General features: G+C 54.1%; 1 protein-coding gene across 8 annotated transcripts in view; it reads left to right on the forward strand.

Moving 5' to 3' along the window:
- Positions 1–21,349, forward strand: part of ACSF3 (acyl-CoA synthetase family member 3) — a 61,576-nt gene that overhangs the window by 22,122 nt on the left and 18,105 nt on the right. For 6 of the 8 annotated variants that reach the window (XM_089903430.1, XM_089903431.1, XM_089903429.1 and 3 more), the window contains 2 exons: positions 877–1,022; positions 8,214–8,326. The exons of 1 other annotated variant lie outside the window; for it this stretch is intronic. In XM_089903430.1, the coding sequence (XP_089759556.1) occupies positions 877–1,022; positions 8,214–8,326 (259 nt within the window). The remainder of the gene's footprint in view (positions 1–876; positions 1,023–8,213; positions 8,327–21,349) is intronic. One more of the 8 variants, XM_089903433.1, reaches the window with a different exon arrangement.

The following is a 21,349-nucleotide window of genomic DNA, read 5'->3' on the forward strand; positions in this document are numbered from 1 at the left end:
CCACTCTTTGCGCCTTTTCTGTAAAGACGTTTTGATGGAACTAGAGCCCTTTTCTGAGGGTGCCACGCCAGCACCTCCCTGGTTTGGCCGCCCACGAGGCACCATGGTGGGGCTGGGATCCAAAGCCCAACCACCAGGACAAGAGTGGGACTGGTAGCACGATGTACCCAGATCTCAGGAGCCAAGGGCAAGAATGAGATCAGAGAGGGGAGATGAGGGTGACTCTGGGTGACAGGCCCTCAGACCTCAGCAGCCGGGCTCCTGGTGGGGGGGGGGGTCCTTGTGCCTGCACCTCCGGGGCGGGGGAGCACAGGGGTGGTCGTTGCTCCGGCCCCCACTACAAGCAGAAGCACCTTCCTTCCTGCACACAGTGCTTTCGGGACATAGCGCATGCCGAGGCTCTCATATCAGATCGATGTCATTGTCAGTGAGCCGTCAGCACCAGGTAGTGTTCGTGGAGGAGCCCCCGTGCGCCCCGCCCTGGAGACTACCTGCTTCCGTCTCCCCCACTCCGCCTCAGACCCGGTGGTGTTTTGTCCCCAAAGCAGACAAGCTATCATCACGTTACTCTTATCACTGCTCTTTTCGGGGCTGTTTGTGGACAGCACGTTGACTCTTTGCAGAGCGTGCCACCAGGGACCCTCAAATCACTTTTCCTTTTACTGTGATTACCCCTTCCTTGTGAAGACCTATTTGCATTCTAAAATATACCCAAGATTCTTTCCAAAGAACAGAGTTAAATTTCAGCCCGAACTGCACTTTTAGCCGTGAGTTAAAGGGTGACGGTGACTGGGGTGCTGGGCGCGTGTGGCTCTCACCGGGCTGAAGAAGCCATGTGCTCCCGAGAGCTCAGGAGCCTGTGGTTGTGCCGGGCAGGTTGATGGTCTCGGGCTCGGCCGCCCTGCCCCTGCCTGTGCTGGAGAAGTGGAAGGGCATCACCGGCCACACTCTGCTGGAGAGGTACGGGATGACGGAGATCGGCATGGCCCTGTCCAACCCCCTGACCGCAGCTCGCCTGCCAGGTACGAGTGGCGCCCGCCAGCCGTGTCCTCCCTCTGCTCTGGGTCCTCGGGTAGGCCATTCTGTGGAGGATGCTCCCCTGCTGGGCTACGGTCACGTTCTCAGGGTGGCAGTGTCCTTCCCAGGTTACCCAGACGCCGTGTGCTTGGCAGGGCGCCCCCCTCCCCCCTTCCCGGGCTGGGGGCTGCTTCCATCCAGACCAGGTCGCCCGTGGCCCAGAGTTTCCCATGCAGGTGCCCTGAGCCACACAGGCCGGTGGCAGCGGGAGAGACGGCAGGTGTCGGGGGCAAGGGAGGAGGGACACCCCGCCTGTGCTCGGGGACCTGCACGCGTCTGGAGGGCCTGCTGCTCTAGACGGGTTCCTGCCCTTTGGTCTTCCTGTCCCCCCTTCTCTAGGCCATTCCACATAAACAGCCTTCACGTCCCGGGTCCCTGACAGGGAACCTGCAGGCGGAGCCTGAGGCCTGAGACGTGAGCCTGTCCTGTCCTGGGCCCTTTTCTAGCCCTCCCGGTCAGTACCCTCCAGCTTGTCCAAAACACAGTAGGCGTCTGGAAATAAACGTTAAGTCATCGTGTGCCTGTACTTGCCTCTGTGCATCCACTTGTCTTGCACGACAGTAAAAGGCACCCTTCTGGTGGGCAGGTCTGTGAGTTTTCAGTGTGTCTGCCGTCATACTCAGGTAGACGAAGTTGAATCACCTCCAGACCTTCCCCCTTTGGCGGTCAGCGCCTGCTGCCCCAGGCCGGCGAGCACATCCCTGGTTCCTCTCCCTGTAGCTGTGCGTTTCCTGGAACGACACAGAGGCACAGCCTCCAGGACCTGCCTTTGGGTCTGGCTTCTCTCACTTGGCAGGACAAGTGTGAGACACATCCTGTGCCGAGCAGCATCTTCGGCGCTAACCTGTCCGCCACCGAAGGACGCTGGGTCGTGTCTAGCCTCGGACAGCTCCCAGGCGGGCCGTCGTGAAGGTCTGCATGCAGGGTTTTGTGCGAATGCGTCTTTACGTCTCGTGGGCAGACGCCTCAGAGTACAACTGCTGGGTCAGAAGGGGGCGTGAGCTTGACTTTCTAAGAAGCTGCAAACTGTCCACACGACAGCCCCGATACTGGGCTGGTCTTACCCCTCTGATGGCCTTGGAGAAGTCACACAGACGGAGCAGGCGTTCGCACTGTCGGACCAGGACACCCTCTGTCGGGCGGGGGCAAAGGCCCCGGGACAGAGGGACCTGCGCCCGTGCCCTAAACCCGAGGCTTCTGGGCAGAAATTCTCGAATCTTAATTGGCTGCAGCTCTTCAGTCTCAGGGTTCTGCCGTGGCTGTGCGTGGCCTCTTCTCGACACCGGAACCAAGCGCCCGGGGTCTTTTCTCACCCGTGAAGCAGGCGGCTCACAGTGGGTGCACGGCCGGCTCTTTGGTTTAAAAACAATGAAGGAAGTAGCCGTCAACCTTGAATCCGGGAGTGAGTCCCTGAGCGCCGCTTCCGGAGCAATCAGGCTGTGTCCTCTGTGCCCCTGACTCCCGGGCCGGGCTTCTTCCAGCCGGGACTCTGGGCTGCTCCGGGGACACATCCTGCCAGCCTGGCCCATCACAGGTTCCCTGGCGGCCCGGAGGGGCGCGTGGCCTGAAGGATACTGTTTGCTCGGCTGAGGCCCCGGGTGGTGACCTGAACTGCTGGGCCTGACATGCGCTAATAGGCGGTTGCTATCAGATACAGGGCTTGCCGGACAGGCGCTCCAGGACCCAGTGAGGCACCGTCACCGGAGGCCGGACAGAGCCACAGGACAATTAAAGTCACCTGGCCACAGCTGACACCGTTCTAAAGGGAGGCGGAAGGACAGCCTGCCCTTCTGACTGCAGCCAGCCTGTTGCCCAGTGGACACCAGGAGGACATTCAGTCCCTGCGGGTGTGGGAGGGGCCCGTCCCGAGCTGTGGCAGAGGCCGCGTCCACGCGGTCTGGGCGAGGCTGCATCACGCGGTGTGGGGCCCGTGTCACACGGTGTGGGCGGGGCCGCGTGCACGTGGTGTGGGAGGGGCAGCGTGAACGTGGCGTGGGCGTGGCAGCGTCACACGGTGTGGCAGGGGCAGTGTCAGGCGGTCTGGGAGGGGCAGCGTCACGCGGCGTGGGCGAGGCAGCGTGCACGCGGTGAGGGAGGGACAGCGTCCACACAGTGGGGGAGGGGCCGCGTCACGCTGTGTGGGCGGGGCCGCGTCACGCAGTGTGGGAGGGGCAGCGCGCACGTGGCGTGGGAGGGGCAGTGTGCACGAGGAGTGGGAGGGGCAGCGTCATGCGGTGTGAGCGTGGCAGCGTGCACGTGGTGTGGGTGGGGCAGCAGCACGCGGTGTGGGAGGGGCAGCGTCACGCGGCGTGGGAAGGCCCCCATCCCGCGGTCTGGGAGGTACTGCGTCATGCGGTGTGGGCGGGGCAGCGTCACGCGGTGTGGGCGGGGCAGTGCGCATGAAGTGGGGGCGGGGCAACGTGCACTAGGCGTAGGAGGGGCAGCGTCACGGGGGGGTTAGAAGGCCCCCATCCCGTGGTCTGGGAGGGACTGCGTCACGCGGTGTAGGAGGGGCCGCGTCTATGCTGTGTGGGAATGGCCGTGTCATGCGGTCTGGGAGGGGCAGCATCTCGCGGTGTGGGCGTGGCAGCGTCCCACAGTCTGGGAGGGGCAGTGTCAGGCGTAGGAGGGACAGCGTGCACGTTGTGTGGGTGGGGCCGCGTGTACGTGGCGTGGGAGGGGCAGCGTCACGCAGTGTGGGCGGGGCCGCGTCACGCGGTGTGGGCGGGGCAGCGTGTACGTGGTGTGGGCGGGGCCGCGTGTACGTGGCGTGGGAGGGGCAGCGTCATGCGGTGTGGGCGGGGCAGTGTGTACGTGGTGTGGGCGGGGCCCCGTCACGCGTTGGGGCGGCCGCGTCCCGCGGTCTGGGAGGGGCCGCGTCTCGCTGCGTGGGAGGGGCCGCGTCACGCAGCCTGGGAGGGGCAGCGTCACGGGGCGTGGGAAGGACAGCGTCCACGTGGTGTGGGCGGGGCAGCGTGCACATTGTGTGGGCGGGGCCGCTTCTCGCGGTGTGAGAGGGGCAGCGTGCACGTGGCGTGGGTGGTGCAGCGTCACGTGGCATGGGACGGGCAGCGTCACGCGGCGTGGGAAGGGCAGCGTGCACTTGGCGTGGGCGGGACTCCATCTAGTTCGGTGTAGGAGGCTGGCCCTGCATGGTTGACCCTGCTCTGTTCCACCCGCTGGGGTAGGGGCGGGGGCTTCTGGGGTCTCAGCAGCTGCCCTGCCCTAACAGCAGTCTCTGCCGTTTGTAGACCTAACTTTAACAAAGCATAGGTGTTTCTGTGGAGATTTTAATGCCACCGTTGTGGTAGTGGTGCTGTAATTCGGTCAGCGTTTTCTTTTTTTTATATATAAATTTATTTGACTTTTATTTATTTTTGGCTGTGTTGGGTCTTAGTTGCTGTGCGCAGCCTTTCTGTAGTTGCCGCGAGTAGGGACTGCTCTTCGCTGTGGTGCGCAGGTTTCTCATTGCGGTGGCTTCTCTTGTTGCAGAGCATCGGCTCTAGGCGTGCGGGCTTCAGTAGTTGTGGCTTGTGGGTTCGTAGTTGTGGTGCAGGGGCTTAGTTGCTTCACTGCATGTGGGATCTTCCCGGACCAAGGCTGGAACCTGTGTCCCCTGCATTGGCAGGCGGATTCTTAACCACTGCGCCACCAGGGAAGCCCTGTCAGTGTTTTCTTTATAGACGTTCTTAGCGGTTCAGGTTTCATTGAATAGGGTGGACAGTCCTGACTTCCTTAGGTTGGGAGAGGGGCTGGAGGTTGAATCAAGTACAAATGGCCAATGATTTAATCAATTGTACCTGCATAATAGAACTTTCATAAAAACCCAAAACAAGGCTGGTGAACACGGGTTGGTGTTGGAGTGTGATGTGCCTGGAGAGTGTGCAAGTTTAGAGACTCCCACCCAACCACATACTTGCTAGAGGTGTGTCTTCCAACTGGCTGTTCCCACCTTGTATCCTTTGTAATGAAGTGATATTCTAGGAAGTGACCTGTTTTCTTGGGTTCTGAGAGACGCTCTAGCAAACTGTTTAATCCCAGGAGGGGCTCAGGGACCCCCAGTTTGCAGCCAAGTTGTACAGAAGTTGTGGGTAAGTGGGGACATGCCCTTGTGACTGTCAGTCCTGTGGGACTGAGGGCAGCCACTCACCTCCCTGGAGGCCACAGCAGATCCCGTAGGGTTCCCTTCTCCACAGCATCTCCCCACATCTCCCTGTGTTCCCAGCGCCTGGATGGAGCCTCTGCTTCCTCCTTTCTGTAAGTGTTACTGAACTGAGCCAATTTACTGACACTGGGTTGTGGTGAAGGAAAGTGCAGGATCCAGGAAAGGAGAGCGAGCGGCTGGCGCTCAAAGGACCCAGACTCCTTATGGCTTTCAGGGAAGGGCTATTAAAGGCGACATTTGCGGGGAGGGCTGCAGGATGTGTGACATCCTTCTGACTGGTTGGTGGTGAGGTAACAGGGTGGTGTCCCAGGAATATCAGTCATCAGCCTTCTGGTTCCAACGAGTCTGGGGGTCTCAGCATGTAGTCACCATCCTCCACCCGGGTGGGGGCCTCAGTTCACGCGGAACAACTCCGGGATGCGCGTCAGCTTAGTGTGTGCATCTCTTGAGGAGCAGGTGCGACTCTGTCTTATTACCGATTTACTGTTTGAGCTCTGAGGTAACTGCTTTTTCTTTGTGTCTGTGTTCCTCTGTTTCTCTAATTAGTAACTGCCTCAGTCTGCTCTCTGGATCTCAGGGAAGGTTTAGGAGACTAAAGTGTCTTTTTACAAACACGAAACGAGGGACATGGAGGGTCTTTCGTACTCCGAGGATCCCCAGGGCGCACACTTCAGGAGGCGTCGCCGTCTGGAGGGCTTGGGCCTGAGCAGGCGTCACACCACCGTGGGGACGAGAGCTCAGAAGAAACGGGAGGAGGAGCAGGTTTCACTCCTGAGCGAGGCGGCTGCTCGTGCTCAAGATTCTGTACCTGGCTTAATGAAGTGGCTTCTGATAAAATCATCACGTTCCTCCTGATGGCTCTAGGTGTGTTCATGGAACGCTTTACTTCTGCCACATACTAAAGGAATCACCCTGACCAGTCTCAGAAAGTGATAAATCAATTCACACAGCAAGAAAGCCTCTCACTGCCTGGGAACCCAGGAAGGAGGACCATCAGCCCAGTGGGCCCGACCGATGTCCTCTTACACACGTCCTTTCTCTCCTGCACTTTATCAACCCATTTCTTCCTTTAAACCTTCTGTTCTGTGGCTTTTACACACACACACCGAGGGCTAAATCCTAGGTCAGCCTGCTGACATTTGGCCATGGAATATGAGCAATTGGCAGTGATGTGAAGACCTGGGAAAATCTCCAAGATGCCTGGGCCTGGTCTGTAACCAAGCAGTCAGAGCTGTGGCCCCGCCGGTCCTTATCAGACGTGAGGTCCAAGGAGGAGCAACGCAGACGACAGGGCTGAGACAGACGCTTCACTGGAGACAGATCCAGAGGGAAGCTACGACGCTGAGGTCCGTTGGGAAACACATCCCGAGTGTCGGGACTGTGGCCGCCTTGGCCCCGGGTCCTGCAGAGCCTGCAGGAGGGCAGGGCTTGGACCCAGCTCACGTTCACAGCCTAGGTCTTGTCTCTGGTCCTCGTGTCTTGTCTGCAGCTGAGGTGGAACACCTCCTTTTCCAGGCTGTCTCTGGTCTTGAGCATCCTGGCACTCGTGCAGCCATTGGCCGCAGCAGAAAGAGAGAAGGATACATGCCTGGCGGTTCCTTTCATACACAACATCCAGGGGGCAAGTCCACAGAGAATGGGTTAGTGGTTGCTGGGGTGGGGGGAAGATACGACAGCTGACGGGGACAGGTTTCCTTCTGGGCTGGTGGAAAGTTCTGGAGCTAGATGGAGGTGGTAATGGAACAGTGTTGTGAATGTACTGAATGCCCCCGAATCCTAGGCTTTATAACGAATAGCTGCATCATATATGGATTTCACTGTAGTTTTTAAATCTTTGGAAGCAAAACAGAAGGAGGGGAGGAAGGAGGAGGAAGATGCGGCGGGGGCGGCCCCCAGGACCTCAGACAGAAGACAGGCTGAGGAGGACAGGACGGCGCCATCTAGCAAGCGGAGCCCTGTGTCACAGACTCTTCCAGGCGTGTGGATCCCAGAGCACTAAGCACCTCGTGGAGTTTGCCAAGTGGGCTTCCCGGGACTTTTCTCCTGCGACAAGTCCTCATTGATAACAGTTAAAATAAAGGGCCTGAGGGGCTTCCCTGGTGGCGCAGTGGTTGGGAGTCCGCCTGCCGATGCAGGGGACACGGGTTCGTGCCCCGGTCCGGGAAGATCCCACATGCCGCGGAGTGGCTGGGCCCGTGAGCCATGGCCGCTGAGCCTGCGTGTCCGGAGCCTGTGCTCCGCAGCGGGAGAGGCCACAACAGTGAGAGGCCCGCGTACCGCAAAAAAGAAAAAAAGGCCCTGAGACCTTGAAGCGAAGAGTTTGGCCCTGGAATCTCTGCCCCGCCTCGGCTATTCATTACAGTGGCCACGGGGACTCCACTGCGGCCAGGGCACCACCTGACCTAACCTTTGCAGGTTCAAAAGCTGATTATAGCCACACAGGGGTGAAGACGCTGAGCCACGCACAGGCGCCTAACAAGCGAGCCGGGACGCTGGCTGCGTCACCCCTGCCGTGAGGATCCGCTCACCCTCTGGCATCTGGCCCACTCCAGTCCCTCGCCAGCGACAAACTGCGGTCATCGGTGCCCTGACCGCTCAGCCAGGCGCTCCAGTGAGATAGAAGTGCCCTTGCATCTTGCCCTGGGCACCGGACGGCCCTCCCCAAGTGACCTGGAGGCCCTGTAGGGCGTTCAAAGCCCTGGCTGCTGCTCTGCGTGTCCCGCCTAAGGCTGTGCTTCTGGCTCCTGGGGCTTCGCCCCGCTGTGTGCACGTGACAAGGGGCAGGACCCCTGTGTGCGCACGTCATGTCCATGCGGGATTCCCACGTGTGTGCACGTGACATCCACGCGGGATCCCCCCACCTCCGTGTGTGCACGTGACGTCAGGCAGACCCGAGCACCTCAGTGTGCAGCTCTGTCTTTCAGAATCCTGCTGACCGCCTCTTTCCCTCGCGCCTCCCCGCCCCTTGCAGGCTCTGTGGGGACCCCGCTGCCCGGCGTCGAGGTGCGCATTGTGTCCGAAAACCTGCAGAAGGACGGCTACCCCTACGTTGTCCACGCGGAGGGAAATGAGGAGGACACCAAGGTGAGCCCCTGTGTTCTCTCTGGCGGCACGTGGGCATCACACGGCCACGACCACCCAGGAGGCCGATGGCAGAGGGTGAGTCCCCACCGCTCGGGGACGGGCCTGAACTGCGGCGCCGCTGGCGGGCCTCGACTCAGGGCAGTGCTGGTGTTGGGGGCGTTGCCTGCCGTGTGGACGGTGCAGAGCAGAGTGAGGCCCAGCAGGGCTCCCCGCGCTCAGCCAGGCTCCTCCTGGGCTCTGTCCTCTGGGCCACGTTGAGCTGGGTCCTGATAGCCTCAGCTAGGAGAGCCCGAGTTCAAGCAGAGATCATTGTCGGCAGGATCTTGTTAAAACTTCTGCGCTGGCGGGACGCTGGCACCCGCTCAGAGTGGACGCCGACAGTGTCACCGGCCCCCAGCCTTGCAGTCGCCCATTTGGACAGATTCACGGAAGCTGTAAATTGAGGTCCCCCGCTTGGGAAGTCACTGTTCCCTGCTTTCTGTGCTGTTCTAAGCTCCGGGGGTCAACGGGAAGAGAGGACTGTTGTCTCATTTCAGTGACACAAGTCTGCTGGTCACGAGTGGTCAGGGTCACAGCAGAGGCTCGGGTTTGCTGGAGGTGGAATTTTGATTTGAGAGATTGTTTTCTTCACAGCGGATGTACATACTCTTGACCTCTGTCACCGTGAGAAGTTTTAAAAGCTGAAAGCAGCAGCGATCCTGCCTCTCACTTGTGCCAGGAGGGGCGGCGGACAGGCCCTGCCCTTGTGGGCCTCGGTCTGCAGTGGGAAACGGCAGCGTTCAGTAGATGGTTGTTGAATGTCTTAGCTCGAGAACGTAGGCGCAACTTGGGTGGTTTTCACTGTAATTTTATGAAAAATGACACCAAGAAGTATGTATCCGTTTACACAAGAACCTCTCACCTGGACCCCCCTTGCTGGGCTCGTGCCCCCTCGGCCTCTCCTCCCACACGTGATGGCCCTCCAGACCAGCCTTGCTCCCGCCCACGCTGTATGGGCAGCTTTCAGGGTGGCCTCAAGGTCCCCAGCCATGGCTCTCGCTCCCTGGCTGCCTGCTGCCTGGGCTCTTGCATCAGCCCAGCTGGTCCAGGGCCGTCAGCCATGCCCATGGCTTAGGGTCCTTTTCTGGCTCTTGGCCTGTGCCCTGCGGTCCTCTCTGCCTCTCGGGGACTCATGCTCACAGCCGAGTCACCTGTCCCAGCGTCCAGCCCTCCTGCAGTAATGGGGCTGCCTCCCCTTGCTGGATGCTCAGTCCGCCGGTTCTGGGTGTCATTCCGGGGACCCCGCTTGGGAGGAGGTCCCCAGCAGAGCAGCGTCGGGGCATGTGGGTCCATCAGGCAGTAGCAGCACAGATGGCAGGGAGCCCCCCTGCACCGCCCTGCCTGAGCACCTGTAATGCTGGATGCGGCAGGGATGCTGCCAGAGAGGAGGTGCGGGTGGACAGCGTCTCCCTCCTCAGTCACACTGAACTTTAACAACTTGGGGCAAGCAGCCGCCCCCTCACCCGGCTCCTGCTGGGGGCTGTAGGGGTTTCCTCACTGAAACGCGCTCAGAATAGGAGGTGGCAGCCTGGCCCTGAGCATCTTGACGGTCTGAGAAGGAAGCGTGTGGTCCACGGTGTGGGGGCTCGGGGGCGGTGGAGACAGGGCAGGGATGACGATCTGCTGGCCACAAGCGAGGCCTCATAAACGTGAAGGTAAGGAGACCTGGAGCTCGCGGCGGTGTGTTCTTGAACGTTTCCAACTCAGTCGAGGGGTCAGTGAGACACACGGTCCAGAATGGAGCCGTCTCCATGGCCGATGACGGCCCGGGGCGGAGAGAACAATCACAGGCCGGTTGCCCCCGGGGGCTGGGGTGGGCCTGGGCCTGGGCTCGCTCCCTGGCTGGTCAGAGGCCACTGCCGTCCCCCCCTCTCCGCTGCCGGGAGCACGACAGGGGCACTCCCCCCCTCCCGTGGCTTTCCCCAGGAGCCGCCTCCCGGCTGGGGGTATTACTCACCGGCCCGCCCCCGGGACCCTTAGAGGGGAACAAGGCCAGACTCCACACTGAGGCGGGCGAGACCTCCGTGGAGCCTCCGCCTGGGTCCCCGCGCTGCGCAGGACGGGCTGGGACGGGGTGCGCCCCGAAGGCAGGAGAACCGGGCTCAGGCCTTGCTGAGGAAGCGCCTGCGCTCGGCTTCTGTGACGTCACAGGCACTCCCCGTTGCTGACGGTGGCGGTGAGGAGGCCTGGAAGGTGCTGGCTCTGTCCCTGACGGGGACTCGCAGCGAAAACCCACCCACTCGCTTCTGATCGCCCCCACGCTCGGCAGGTCCGGAGGGCAGGGACTCTTTCATGTTCTGAAATCTGGGGGGCTGCAGGCGATGTGGTTCAAGGTTTTTGTTAACATTTAATTGGAAATCACTTCAGACTTACAGGAAAGTTGCAAAAATACCAGTGTGCAGAAAGCCCATGCGCCCTTTCCCGGTGCACTTGCCCTTCCCCTCTGTCAGGGCGCCATGCAGGCCAGCATGGGCTCCTGCAGCGTCCGTCCTCCTCTCACTGCCTGCCTGCCGCTATCCCCGGCCCCCCCCCCCCCATGACGCCGCGTGGCGACTCCCTGCACTGCAGGCTCTCTGGGGTCAGGGTCCTCTTTGCTTGTCATGAGGGCACATCTTGAACTTGGAAGTACCCCCTAAGCCTGATGGTCACAGGCCCTTTGACCCGAATGGTAGGCGCAAGGTCAGCGCAGGCGCATTGACCAAGGAGATGTGTGCAGCGTGGCAGGTGTGTGCGCTGAGCCTGCGGTGGGGCAGCAGGGCTGGTGGTGGGCCAAAGCCTCTCTGGGGCTGACCTCTCTGTGGGGTCTGTGGCTGGGGCCTTTCCATCCTCCCTTCCTTCCTTCTCTCCTTCAGCCCGCACGTGGGGAGCCCCCTGGGCCGGAGCCTGGGGAAGGAAGCGCAGCAGCGGTGACAGCGCCCACCAGGCGGTGCAGCGCTGCGGTCAGGGTCCCCCACCTCTGAAGCCTGAGAGCTCTTGCTTCTCTGGCAGGAACCGACCGCCGAGAATCAGGAGTGGTGACCAGGGGGCTCTCCGGCCTGTGTCTGTCCCGCAAAGCGGAGGCCCAGGGGAGGACAGGAGCCCTGTGAAGGCACAGGGTGCCTGGGCCAAGGGGTGCTCCCAGGCAGCAGGGAGAATCCGGTCCACTCCTGCCAGCCCAGAGCAAGGGCAGAGGGAGGCAGTGGAGGCCGGATTCCTGACGCTCAGGGGATGCTCCCTTGTCCTGGGTATGGTCAGGGTCCCCTGCGCACCCTGCAGAGCATGGCTGGGCTCCTGCTGTGGATCCCCGTCTGTGTCTCCCAGCGTGCGGGGGCCCTGGCCGCGCTGGGTGCTCCGTGGTCGGCGGCCTGGGGGCACTCCGGTGCCCCAGCCTCCACGGCTCTGCAGCCATCGCTTCCTGAGTCTTGTGCTTTGTCCGGCGGGATGTCGGGGGCTGGAAGAGTGGGCAGCCTCCCCACAGCGTGAGGGTCTCCTGGCCCCGGTGAGGTGGTTCCAGCTTCACGGTGTCCTCTGCCGTCTCCCGTGAGGCCCTGGGGATGGGGTAGGGGGCTTTGTTTGCTGCGATGCTTCTTTTTGTGTGTCCCTCTTCCCAGCTGGCAAACTCTGCAAGCACGTGGTGTGGTCTCTCTCTTTTTTTTTAATTTAGTTATTGAGGTGTAGTTGTCTCTTTATTTATGGTTTCAATTTGCTCACTTACGTAAGAGCCAAATGCCAGCCAGCAGAGCCGGGTCCATTGACAGATACGGGCCACACTGCCGTGTAGCGCAGAGGTGACCAGGCCTTACGTGGAATCCTCTTGTCTTGCAGAGGATGCAGACACCCACGTGGGGTGTGGGACAAGCTGGGGCAGGACAGTGGCAGCGAGCGCCGCTTCCCTTTATCCCCTTAAAATCAGTTACTTGGGCTTCCCTGGTGGCACAGTGGCTGAGAGCCCGCCTGCCCATGCAGGGGACGCAGGTTCGTGCCCTGGTCCGGGAAGATCCCACATGCCGCAGAGCGGCTGGGCCCATGAGCCATGGCCACTGAGCCTGCGTGTCCGGAGGCTGTGCTCCGCAACGGGAGAGGTCACAGCGGTGAGAGGCCCGCGTACCGCAAAAAAAAAATCACTTACTTTGTGTGGCCCACGTGCAAGCTGCTGCCCTGGACAGTGGGCTGATGTGTGGGTGCTTGTGCTCCCCCTGCCACCTGCCTCTTCCGTGCTCCCTCTCGCCACTTCCCCTGTTGCTGCCATGGACCATGGATTGCTGCACGGACCGTGGAGGTGGGGACGGGGACAGGGGCCCTGCGGGGCCTGGGCACGCTCTGCCCTGCGATGAGTGGTGGGGTGCTGTCCCCACAAAGGCACTCACTTCAGACAAGCAGCTGACCGTCGTCAGCCGTGTGCTTCTGCCTCTTAGGGTGAGGTGGGTCCACTACCTCTTTTCCAAAGGCCTGGTAGGAGGTGGCAGGACCCTAAATGAGGACTTTCACACGGGAAAGCGGGTCCAGTAGGCCCCCTGACGTGCCAGGTGAGCATCTGGAGCGCTTAGCACCCCTGTGCCGCTTGCCTGCCCCCAACTGTGCTTTTAATGTCCCCCTGGAGCCACCCCGCCCCCTCTGTTGGCTTCATCCTCCGTGTTGTGAGGACCGGCTCCTGTCCTGGGGCTGGGCAGTGGGCAGTGAGCTACACAGCCCTCCCATCAGGATGCATTGGGAGCGGGGCTCACGGCCCAAGGGGCGCCAGGCCTTTGGGGACAGGCTCTGTGTTGTGTCCGGTTCTGCCCCTGCCCCGGTCCTGCCCCCTCACCTGGGCTCCCACACCTTCCGCCAGCTCAACTCCCCCTCCTTGGAGCTTGGGTCATGGTTCCACCGGGGACTTTACAGCAACTCCCGCCTCTGAGATGCTTTCAGATGAGGAAGCACGTGTTCTCACGCCGGCAGCTCTCGAGCACGGCCCTGGCCGCCCAACGACAGAGTGGCCCTCGAACGAGGAGTACACGTGTCAGGTGTGGGTGCCCTGGGTCAAGACGTTCCTGTGCGCCCGAACGGGATCCCCTGTGAGGGCAGCCAGACTTTTCACTGCAGGGTGGATGGCAGGTGTGGTCTGAAGCCATGCAGTCACCGGGAGTCCGGGTTCGGGATGCGTGCCTCGCCCCCTGCACCCAAGCTGGGTCCCCAGAGTACGGGGACTGCCCGCCCAGTCCCATGGACGGGTAGTGTAACTCCACGTGGTTCTGAGGCATGGTGGCAGAAACCCGCAGCGCCCTGGCTCTGCCTGTGACCTGGTGATACGCAGGACGGATTTTAGCCGAAGGCAGCGTTTATGGTTACACACTATTTTAGGTTGTTTGTTATTAGAACTTCGAATTGGTGGTTCACTTTCCCCCTCCCTGAAGAAATGAAAAAATGCCTTGTCTTTCTCTGGCATAAAGAAAATGGTGACGTGTCTTAGTTTCTTTATTTTAAAGATGTTTTTTTGAAGTGGACCATTTTTTGAAGTCTTTATTGCATTTGTTACAGTACTGCTTCTGTTTTGGGTTTTTGGCTGTGAGGCATGTGGGATCTTAGCTCCCAGACCAGGGAACCCGCACCCCCTGTATTGGAAGGCGAAGTCCTAACCTCTGGACCACCAGGGAAGTCCCATGTCTTAGTTTCTTGATACTTTTTTTCTGTAGACCAGAGACTCCCTGGCAGATCTGTACAAAAATTAGAATTGGGGGGTAGGTGTGTCTTTGTGGCATTGAACCCATGATGGGTGTATTAGATGAACCTAAGAACACGCTCAGATGGAGTGTTGAGTGGGATGGTGCTGAGTAGGTGAGGGGTCTTGAGGGGACTCAGTTCAAAGAGTTGGTTTCGGTTCCAGAAGACCCTGACTCTATGCTCCGCGTGTCTGTGGCCACAGAGCCTGCATGCCCGCAGCTCCTGTGCTCGGGGGCTGGTCTGCGTGTCACGGGAAGGGGCAGAGCAGTGTCCGTGGACAGTGGTCATCCTTGTTTGTCAAATCCATGCCCCATCCGTGGCGAGGCACAGCCCAATTTCAGAGATGCTAAACGTGAAAAAATGTTCTGTGGAGTTCAAAAGTTAGTATCTTGCATTTCATGCAACTTGCCTGGAAGAAGCTTGTGAATATCTTTTCTTACCGTATGAAATCAGGAATCTAGGACTCAGTGCTGGGGGTGGGCAGGAAGTCCTCTCTGACTGGATGAGCTCTGGTCCGCTTCTTGCCCACCATACAGGCCTGCTCGCCTGCGGTCAGCACGCACCTGGCTGTGGGTCCAGCATGATGGAGGAATAAAGGGAGGGTCCACAGACGACAGGAGCTGGAGTGAACGCAGCACAGGGTTGGGTGATCGTGTCTGTAAATTAACACACAGTAGGTATTGTCAGGACACAAGCACACAGTGATTTGAGCAGGTGATGTGCAATACCCAGAATGCCTGCGCTGAGACAGAAGAGTGACTGTGATAAGAGGTCTCTGTAGGGCACCCAGTGCTGGGGAGTGCTGAGGAAGAGGACACAGGGATGTGGATTTCTAAGGTAGAATGGCACTCAGTTAGAACTGCCCATTTCTCTGTTCAGTTCTGTCAGTTTTTTTGCTTCATATATTTTGATGGTTTGTCCTTAGGTGTGTGAATAAAGTCTGTTTTCTCTGATGTTAGTACAGCCACCCTGGTCTGTTTTGGTCAGTTGCTATTTGCAGGAATATCTTGATCCATCCTTTTACTTTCCATCCACCTGTGTCTCTGGATCTCAAGTGAGTTTCTTGTAGGCAGGCTATACAACTGACCCTGTTTGCACAGGTCCACTTATATGTGGGGTTTTTTTCCCAGTAAACATGCACTATAGTATTACACGATCCACAGTTGGTTGAATCCATGAATGTGGAACCACAGATACAGAGGGCTGACTGTAAAGTTATATGCAGATTTTCAACTGTGTGGTGAGTCTCTGCCCATAACCCCCACATTGCTCAAGGGTCTACTGTCGTTGGATCATGGATTTTTATCCATTCCACCAATCTGTCTTTAGACTGGAGAATTTAATCCATTTACGTTTAAAGTAATTACTGATAAGGATGGACTTACTTCTGCTATTTGTGTTCTATGTGCCATATAGCTTTTTTTGGTCCCTAATTTCCTGCGTTTCTGTCTTCTTTCGTGTTTAGTTGATTTTTTGTAGTGAAATGTTTAAATTCCTTTCTCATTTCCTTTTGTGTATTTTCTCCAGCTAATTTCTTTGTGGTTGCCACAAGGATTACATTTATCTTTCTAAAAATTTTAACACTAATTTGGATTTATACCAGCTTAACTTCAATAACATGCAAAAACTCTGCTCCTTTACAGTTCTGTCCTTACCCCTTTCAGCTGTTGATGTCACAAGATTACATCTTTATACATTCTGTGCCCTAAAACATAAGTTAATTCTTTTCAATGTATTAGTCTCCTAAATTATGTAGAAAACAAGATTTGGAGTTACAAACCAGAGTTTGTAATACTAGTTTTTACACATAATTTTTTTAATGTGTTACTCTCCTAAATCATGTAGAAAACAATGTGTCATAGTAAGTGTATTTACTTCTGTTGAGATCTTTCTTTCTCCATACAACTTCAGTGTACTGACTAGGTGCTTTCTTTTAACCTGCAGGACTCATTTGAGCATTTCTTGCAGGGCAGGTGTAGTGGTCACAGACTTCCTCAGCTTTTGTTTATCTGGAAATGTCTTAATTTCTCCCTCATTTTTGAAGAACATTTTTAGTGGATATCGGATTCTTTGTCAACTTTTTTTTCTTTTAGCACTTTGAATATATGGGTGCACTGCTTCTGGCTTCCAAAGTTCTGATGAGAAATCTGCTGACATAATCTTATTGAAGATCTGCGTCCGTTTTGCCCGCCCTGGCTTCCACAGTCTGTCTGCAAGCTGCTCTAGGAATACATGCACAGCTGCCTGTGGGGGCGGGGGGAGTGGTAGCTGCTACAGAGCTAAGAGCTGAAAATGACCAAAATTAACCACAGTTTACCCTCCAAGCCTTCCCCTGGAAGTTGCAAGCCTTCAACAGACTCCAGGTTTCAAAAATAGTTACATCAGACAGATCCTGCCTGTGCAGTTGCCGTCCAGGTGGGAGCTGGATTCCTGGTGTTTCTTGCTCTGCCCACTTCCCCTCTGGTTACTTTCTTACTGTTGGGTTTCAAGAGTTCTTTGTCGGATATCTGATTTGCCAATATTTCCTCCTAGTTTGTGGCTTGTCTTTACATTGTCTTGTATTTCATAAAGCAGAAGTTTTTAATTTTCATGAGGTCTAATTTCTCTCTTTCTCTTACTTTTATGGATCACGCTCTTGGTGTTATCTCTAACTCCAGGTTACAAAGGTTTTCTCCCAAAAGTTTTATAGTTTTACGGTTTACATTTATATCTATTGTGCATTTTGGTGAATTTTTGCATTATATATGAAATTTAGTTGGAGCTTATTTTTTTCCATATCCAGTTGTTCAAATACTGTTTGCTGAAAAGACTACCCTTTCTTCTTTGCAATTTTGTCAGAAATCAATTTTACATATTTCAGCAGGTTCATATATAGATTATATATTCTCTTCCACTGATATGTGTGTCTGTTCCTTTGCGATACCACAGTCTTGACGACTGTGGCTAAGCCTCAGAACTGTAGTGTTATTCTACCAACTTTATTCTTGTTCAGGGTTTTTTGTTTTTTGTTTTGGTTATTCTCGTTGTTTTGCTTGCTCATACCAATTTTAGAAATAGCTTGTCTGTATCTACAAAAAATCCTTTTGGGATCTTGGTCAAAGTTGCATTAAACCTATAGATCAATTTGGGAAGAATTAACATCTTTACCTCGATGACTCTTTTCAATCCATGAACATGGTGCCCCTCTCCATTTACTTAGGTCTGCTTTGCGGGGGGGTGTGGGGGAGTGTATGTGTGAGGTTTTTAGCATGCTGCTCCTGAACATGTTCTGCTAGGTTTATACCTAAGTATTTCTTCTTTTCTCCATCTCTTTCTCCTCTTCCTCTTCTTTTTCAACGATTGTAAATATAGAATTTTTTGTTTCTAATTGTTTATCACTAGTGTATAGGAATACAGTTGATTCTAGTGTATTGACTTTGTATCCTGTAGTAATCCTGGTAAATTTGTTTTTCAGTTTTAGGAGGATTTTTTTTTAATTCCTTGAGATTTTCTATATACACAATTATTTTCTGCAAATAGAACAGATTTATTTATTCTTTTCCAATCTGTATGCCTTTTATTTCTTTTTCTTGCCTAATTGTCCTGACTAGCATTTCCAGTATGATTCCAAATAGGAAGAGTGAGAGTGGATGTCCTTGTCCTATTTCCGATTTATGGGGAAAGTATTTGGTCTTTCACTATTAAGCATGACAGTAGCTATAGGCTTTTTGTAGATTCCATTCTACTTTTGATATGCTGAGAGGTTTTTTTTTAATATATAAATTTATTTATTTATATTTTATTTTTGGCTGCGTTGGGTCTTTGTTGCTGCATGTGCTTTCTCTAGTTGTGGCGAGCGGAGGCTACTCTTTGTTGCAGTGCACGGGCTTCTCATTGCGGTGGCTTCTCTTTTTGCGGAGCACAGGCTCTAGGCATGCGGGCTTCAGTAGTTGTGGCACATGGGCTCAGTAGTTGTGGTTCGCGGGCAAAGAGCACAGGCTCAGTAGTTGTGGCACACTGGCTTAGTTGCTCCATCTGAGGCATGTGGGACCTTCCCGGACCAGGGCTCGAGCCTGTGTCCCCTGCATTGACAGGCGGATTCTTAACCGCTGCGCCACAAGGGAAGTCCGAGAGTGTTTTTTATCATGAATGGATTTTGGATATTTTCAAATGTCTTTTTTGCATTGATTGGGTTTTCTTCATTAGGCTGCTGATATGGTGGACTGCACGGATGATTTCCCTAGTGTTTCCAGGACAGACCCCACTTGGCCGTGGTGGGTCATTCTTTTTATTCAGTACTGGATTTGCTTTACTAACATTTTGTTGAGGATCTTTGTGTCTCTGTTCATGAGGGATTTTGGTCTGTAGTTTTCTTGCAAATTCTTTCTGATTTGGGTATCAAGGTAATGTAAGCATCATAAAATTAGTTGGGAGGTGTTCCCTCCTCTTTTACTTTCTGGAAGAGATTGTATATAATTAGTGTTATGTATTTTATAGAATTTCCACTGAAACCGTCTGGGCCTAGAGGTTTCTTCTTTTGGAAGGTTTTAACTATGAATTCAGTTTCTTTAATAGTTAAAGAACTATTCAGGTCATCTATTGCATCTTGGGTGAGTTTTGGTAGATTGTGGTTTTTGAGAAATTGAATCTTGATGCGCATAGAGTTTTTCACAGTATTATTCCCTTACTGACCTTTTAATGTCTGCATAGTCTGAGGTGATACGCTTCCCACAACTCACGTTGATAATTTGTGTCTTCTATTTATTTTTTCTTTGTTATTCTTGCTAGAAGATTATCCATTTTTAAAATCTTTTTTCAAAGGATTCACTTGAGGATTCATTGAATTTTCTCCATTATTTTTCTCTTTTCAATTTTTTTTCTTTTTTTAATTTTTGGCCACAACCGGCAGCATGTGGGATCTTAGCTCCTGGCCAGGGACCAAACCTGCAGCCCTGCATTGGAAGGCAGAGCCTTAATCACTGGACTTCCGGGGATGTCCCTCTTTTCAATTTTTATTGGTTTCAGTTTTTATCTTAATTGTTTCTTCTCTTCTGCTTGCTTTTGGCTTCTTTTTCTCTTTTTCTAGTTTCTTAAGATAAAACTTTAGGTTGTTGATTTGAGATTTTTTTCTTTTTTTCTAATATATGCATTTAATGATATGAACTTCCCTCTAAATATTGCTTGAGATTTACCCCTGAAATTTTGATATGTTGTGTTTTAATTTCATTCAGTTCAAAATATTTTCTAATTTTCTAATTTTCCTTAAGACTTCTTCTTGACTCGTGGATAATTTAGAAGTGTGTTGTTCAATTTTTCTGTTATTGATTTCCAGTTTAATTCCACTACAGTCAGAAAACATACTTGATATTATTTCAGTTTTTTAAAATTTATTAAGCTGTGTTTTATGGCCCAGAATGTGGTCTTTCCTGGTGACTGTTCTAGTGCACTTGAACAGAGTGTGTATTCTGCTGGTTTTGGTTGGGGTGTAAATGTCAGTTAGATGAAGAAGGTTGATGGTAGTGTTCAGGTCTCTCAAAGCCATACTGGTTTTCTGACTACTAGTTCAAGCACCAAGTGAGGAGTGTTGAATTCTCCAGTTATAATTATCTGTCTATTTCTCCTATCAGTTTTTTTTAATAAATTTATTTATTTAATTTTGGCTGCGTTGGGCCTCTGTTGCTGCGCACAGGCTTGTCTCTAGTTGTGGCGAGTGGGGGCTACTCTTCATTGCGGTGCGCGGGCTTCTCATTACAGTGGCTTCTCTTGTTGTGGAGCACGGGCTCTAGGCGCACGGTCTTCAGTAGTTGTGGATCACAGGCTCTAGAGCGCAGGCTCAGTAGTTGCGGTGCACGGGCTTAGTTGCTCTGCGGCATGTGGGATCCTCCTGGACCCTGGCTCCAACCCGTGTCCCCTGCATTGGCAGGTGGATTCTTAACCACTGCACCACCAGGGAGGCCCCCTCCTATCAGTTTTTTGTTTCATGAATTTTGAAAGTCTGTTGCTTGGTGAACACACACTTGTAGTTACTGTGCCTTCTTGGTGAATTGACTTTTGTCATCCTGTACTGCTGCTGACATTCCGCTGCTAAGTTCATTTACTTTGGTGCTAACATAGCCACTTCCATTTCTTTCGATTGATGTTTGTATGGTATATACTGTTCCATCCCTTTGCTTCTAACCTACCATGTAACTGTATTTGAAATGAGTTTCTTATAGACAGCACACAGTTGCATCATGTATGTTTTTTAATCTAATCTGAAGTTTGTCTTCTAATTGGCCAGTTTAGACCATGTGCATTTAATGTGACTATTGATATGTTTGAATTTAAGCCTCTCATTTGTTATTTGCTTACTGTTCTGTCCCTTGGTTTCTCATTGCTTGGCTTCCCTCTAACTGCCCTCTTTGGGGTCAGTTTTTTAGTGTTCCATTTTAATTTATCTGTTGAGTTTTTGAACACATGTCTTCCAGTTTTTTAGTAGTTGTTCTAGGGACTACAAAATACATACTTCACTTTTTGAAATCTACTTAGACTCAACATTTTGACACTTCCAGAAGAACACAGAACTCCTACTACATGTACATGTCAAGGAAAAATTAATCATCACTCATGTTAAAGATGATGAGGCGGGGCTTCCCTGGTGACGCAGTGGCTGAGAGTCCGCCTGCCGATGCAGGGGACGCGGGTTCGTGCCCCGGTCTGGGAGGATCCCGCATGCCGCGGTGCGGCTGGGCCGGTGAGCCATGGCCTCTGAGCCTGTGCGTCTGGAGCCTGTGCTCCGCAACGGGAGGGGCCACAGTGGTGAGAGGCCCACGTACCGCAAAAAAAAAAAAACATGATGAGGCGGACTCAGGACCGTCACGATGGGTGTAGGAGCCACTGCAGTGGGATTTGCAGGAGGGGAGAGAGATTGACCTCAACTTCAGATACAGCGTCGGCAAGTGTGGGTTCACAGCCAAGGAGCAGGTGGAGTCATTGGATGGAAATTTGCTAAGAGGAAACATCAAGGGTCAGGGGGATTCTGGCTAAACCGACCTAACAGGATCTTTGAAAGCCTGGTGGTCAGACATCAAGTGCGAGATGGTGGGGGATGAGGAACCTGGTCAGATATGAGGGTGAGCAGATATCAGGGTGGAGGGGGCCTCTCACTACACTGACTTAGCCAAGTTCTTGCTAAAACTGGATTTTTTTAAAGGTTTTTTTTTTGCTTGTCTTTATGGAAATGATGTTAGTTTTTTTTTTTTAACATCTTTATTGGGGTATAATTGTTTTACAATGGTGTGTTAGTTTCTGCTTTATAACAAAGTGAATCAGTTATACATATACATA

This window comes from Delphinapterus leucas, chromosome 20, assembly GCF_059928025.1.
Source record: "Delphinapterus leucas isolate spDelLeu-1000000601 "Yukka" chromosome 20, BTC_Dleu_Yukka2, whole genome shotgun sequence".
Taxonomy (NCBI): domain Eukaryota; kingdom Metazoa; phylum Chordata; class Mammalia; order Artiodactyla; family Monodontidae; genus Delphinapterus; species Delphinapterus leucas.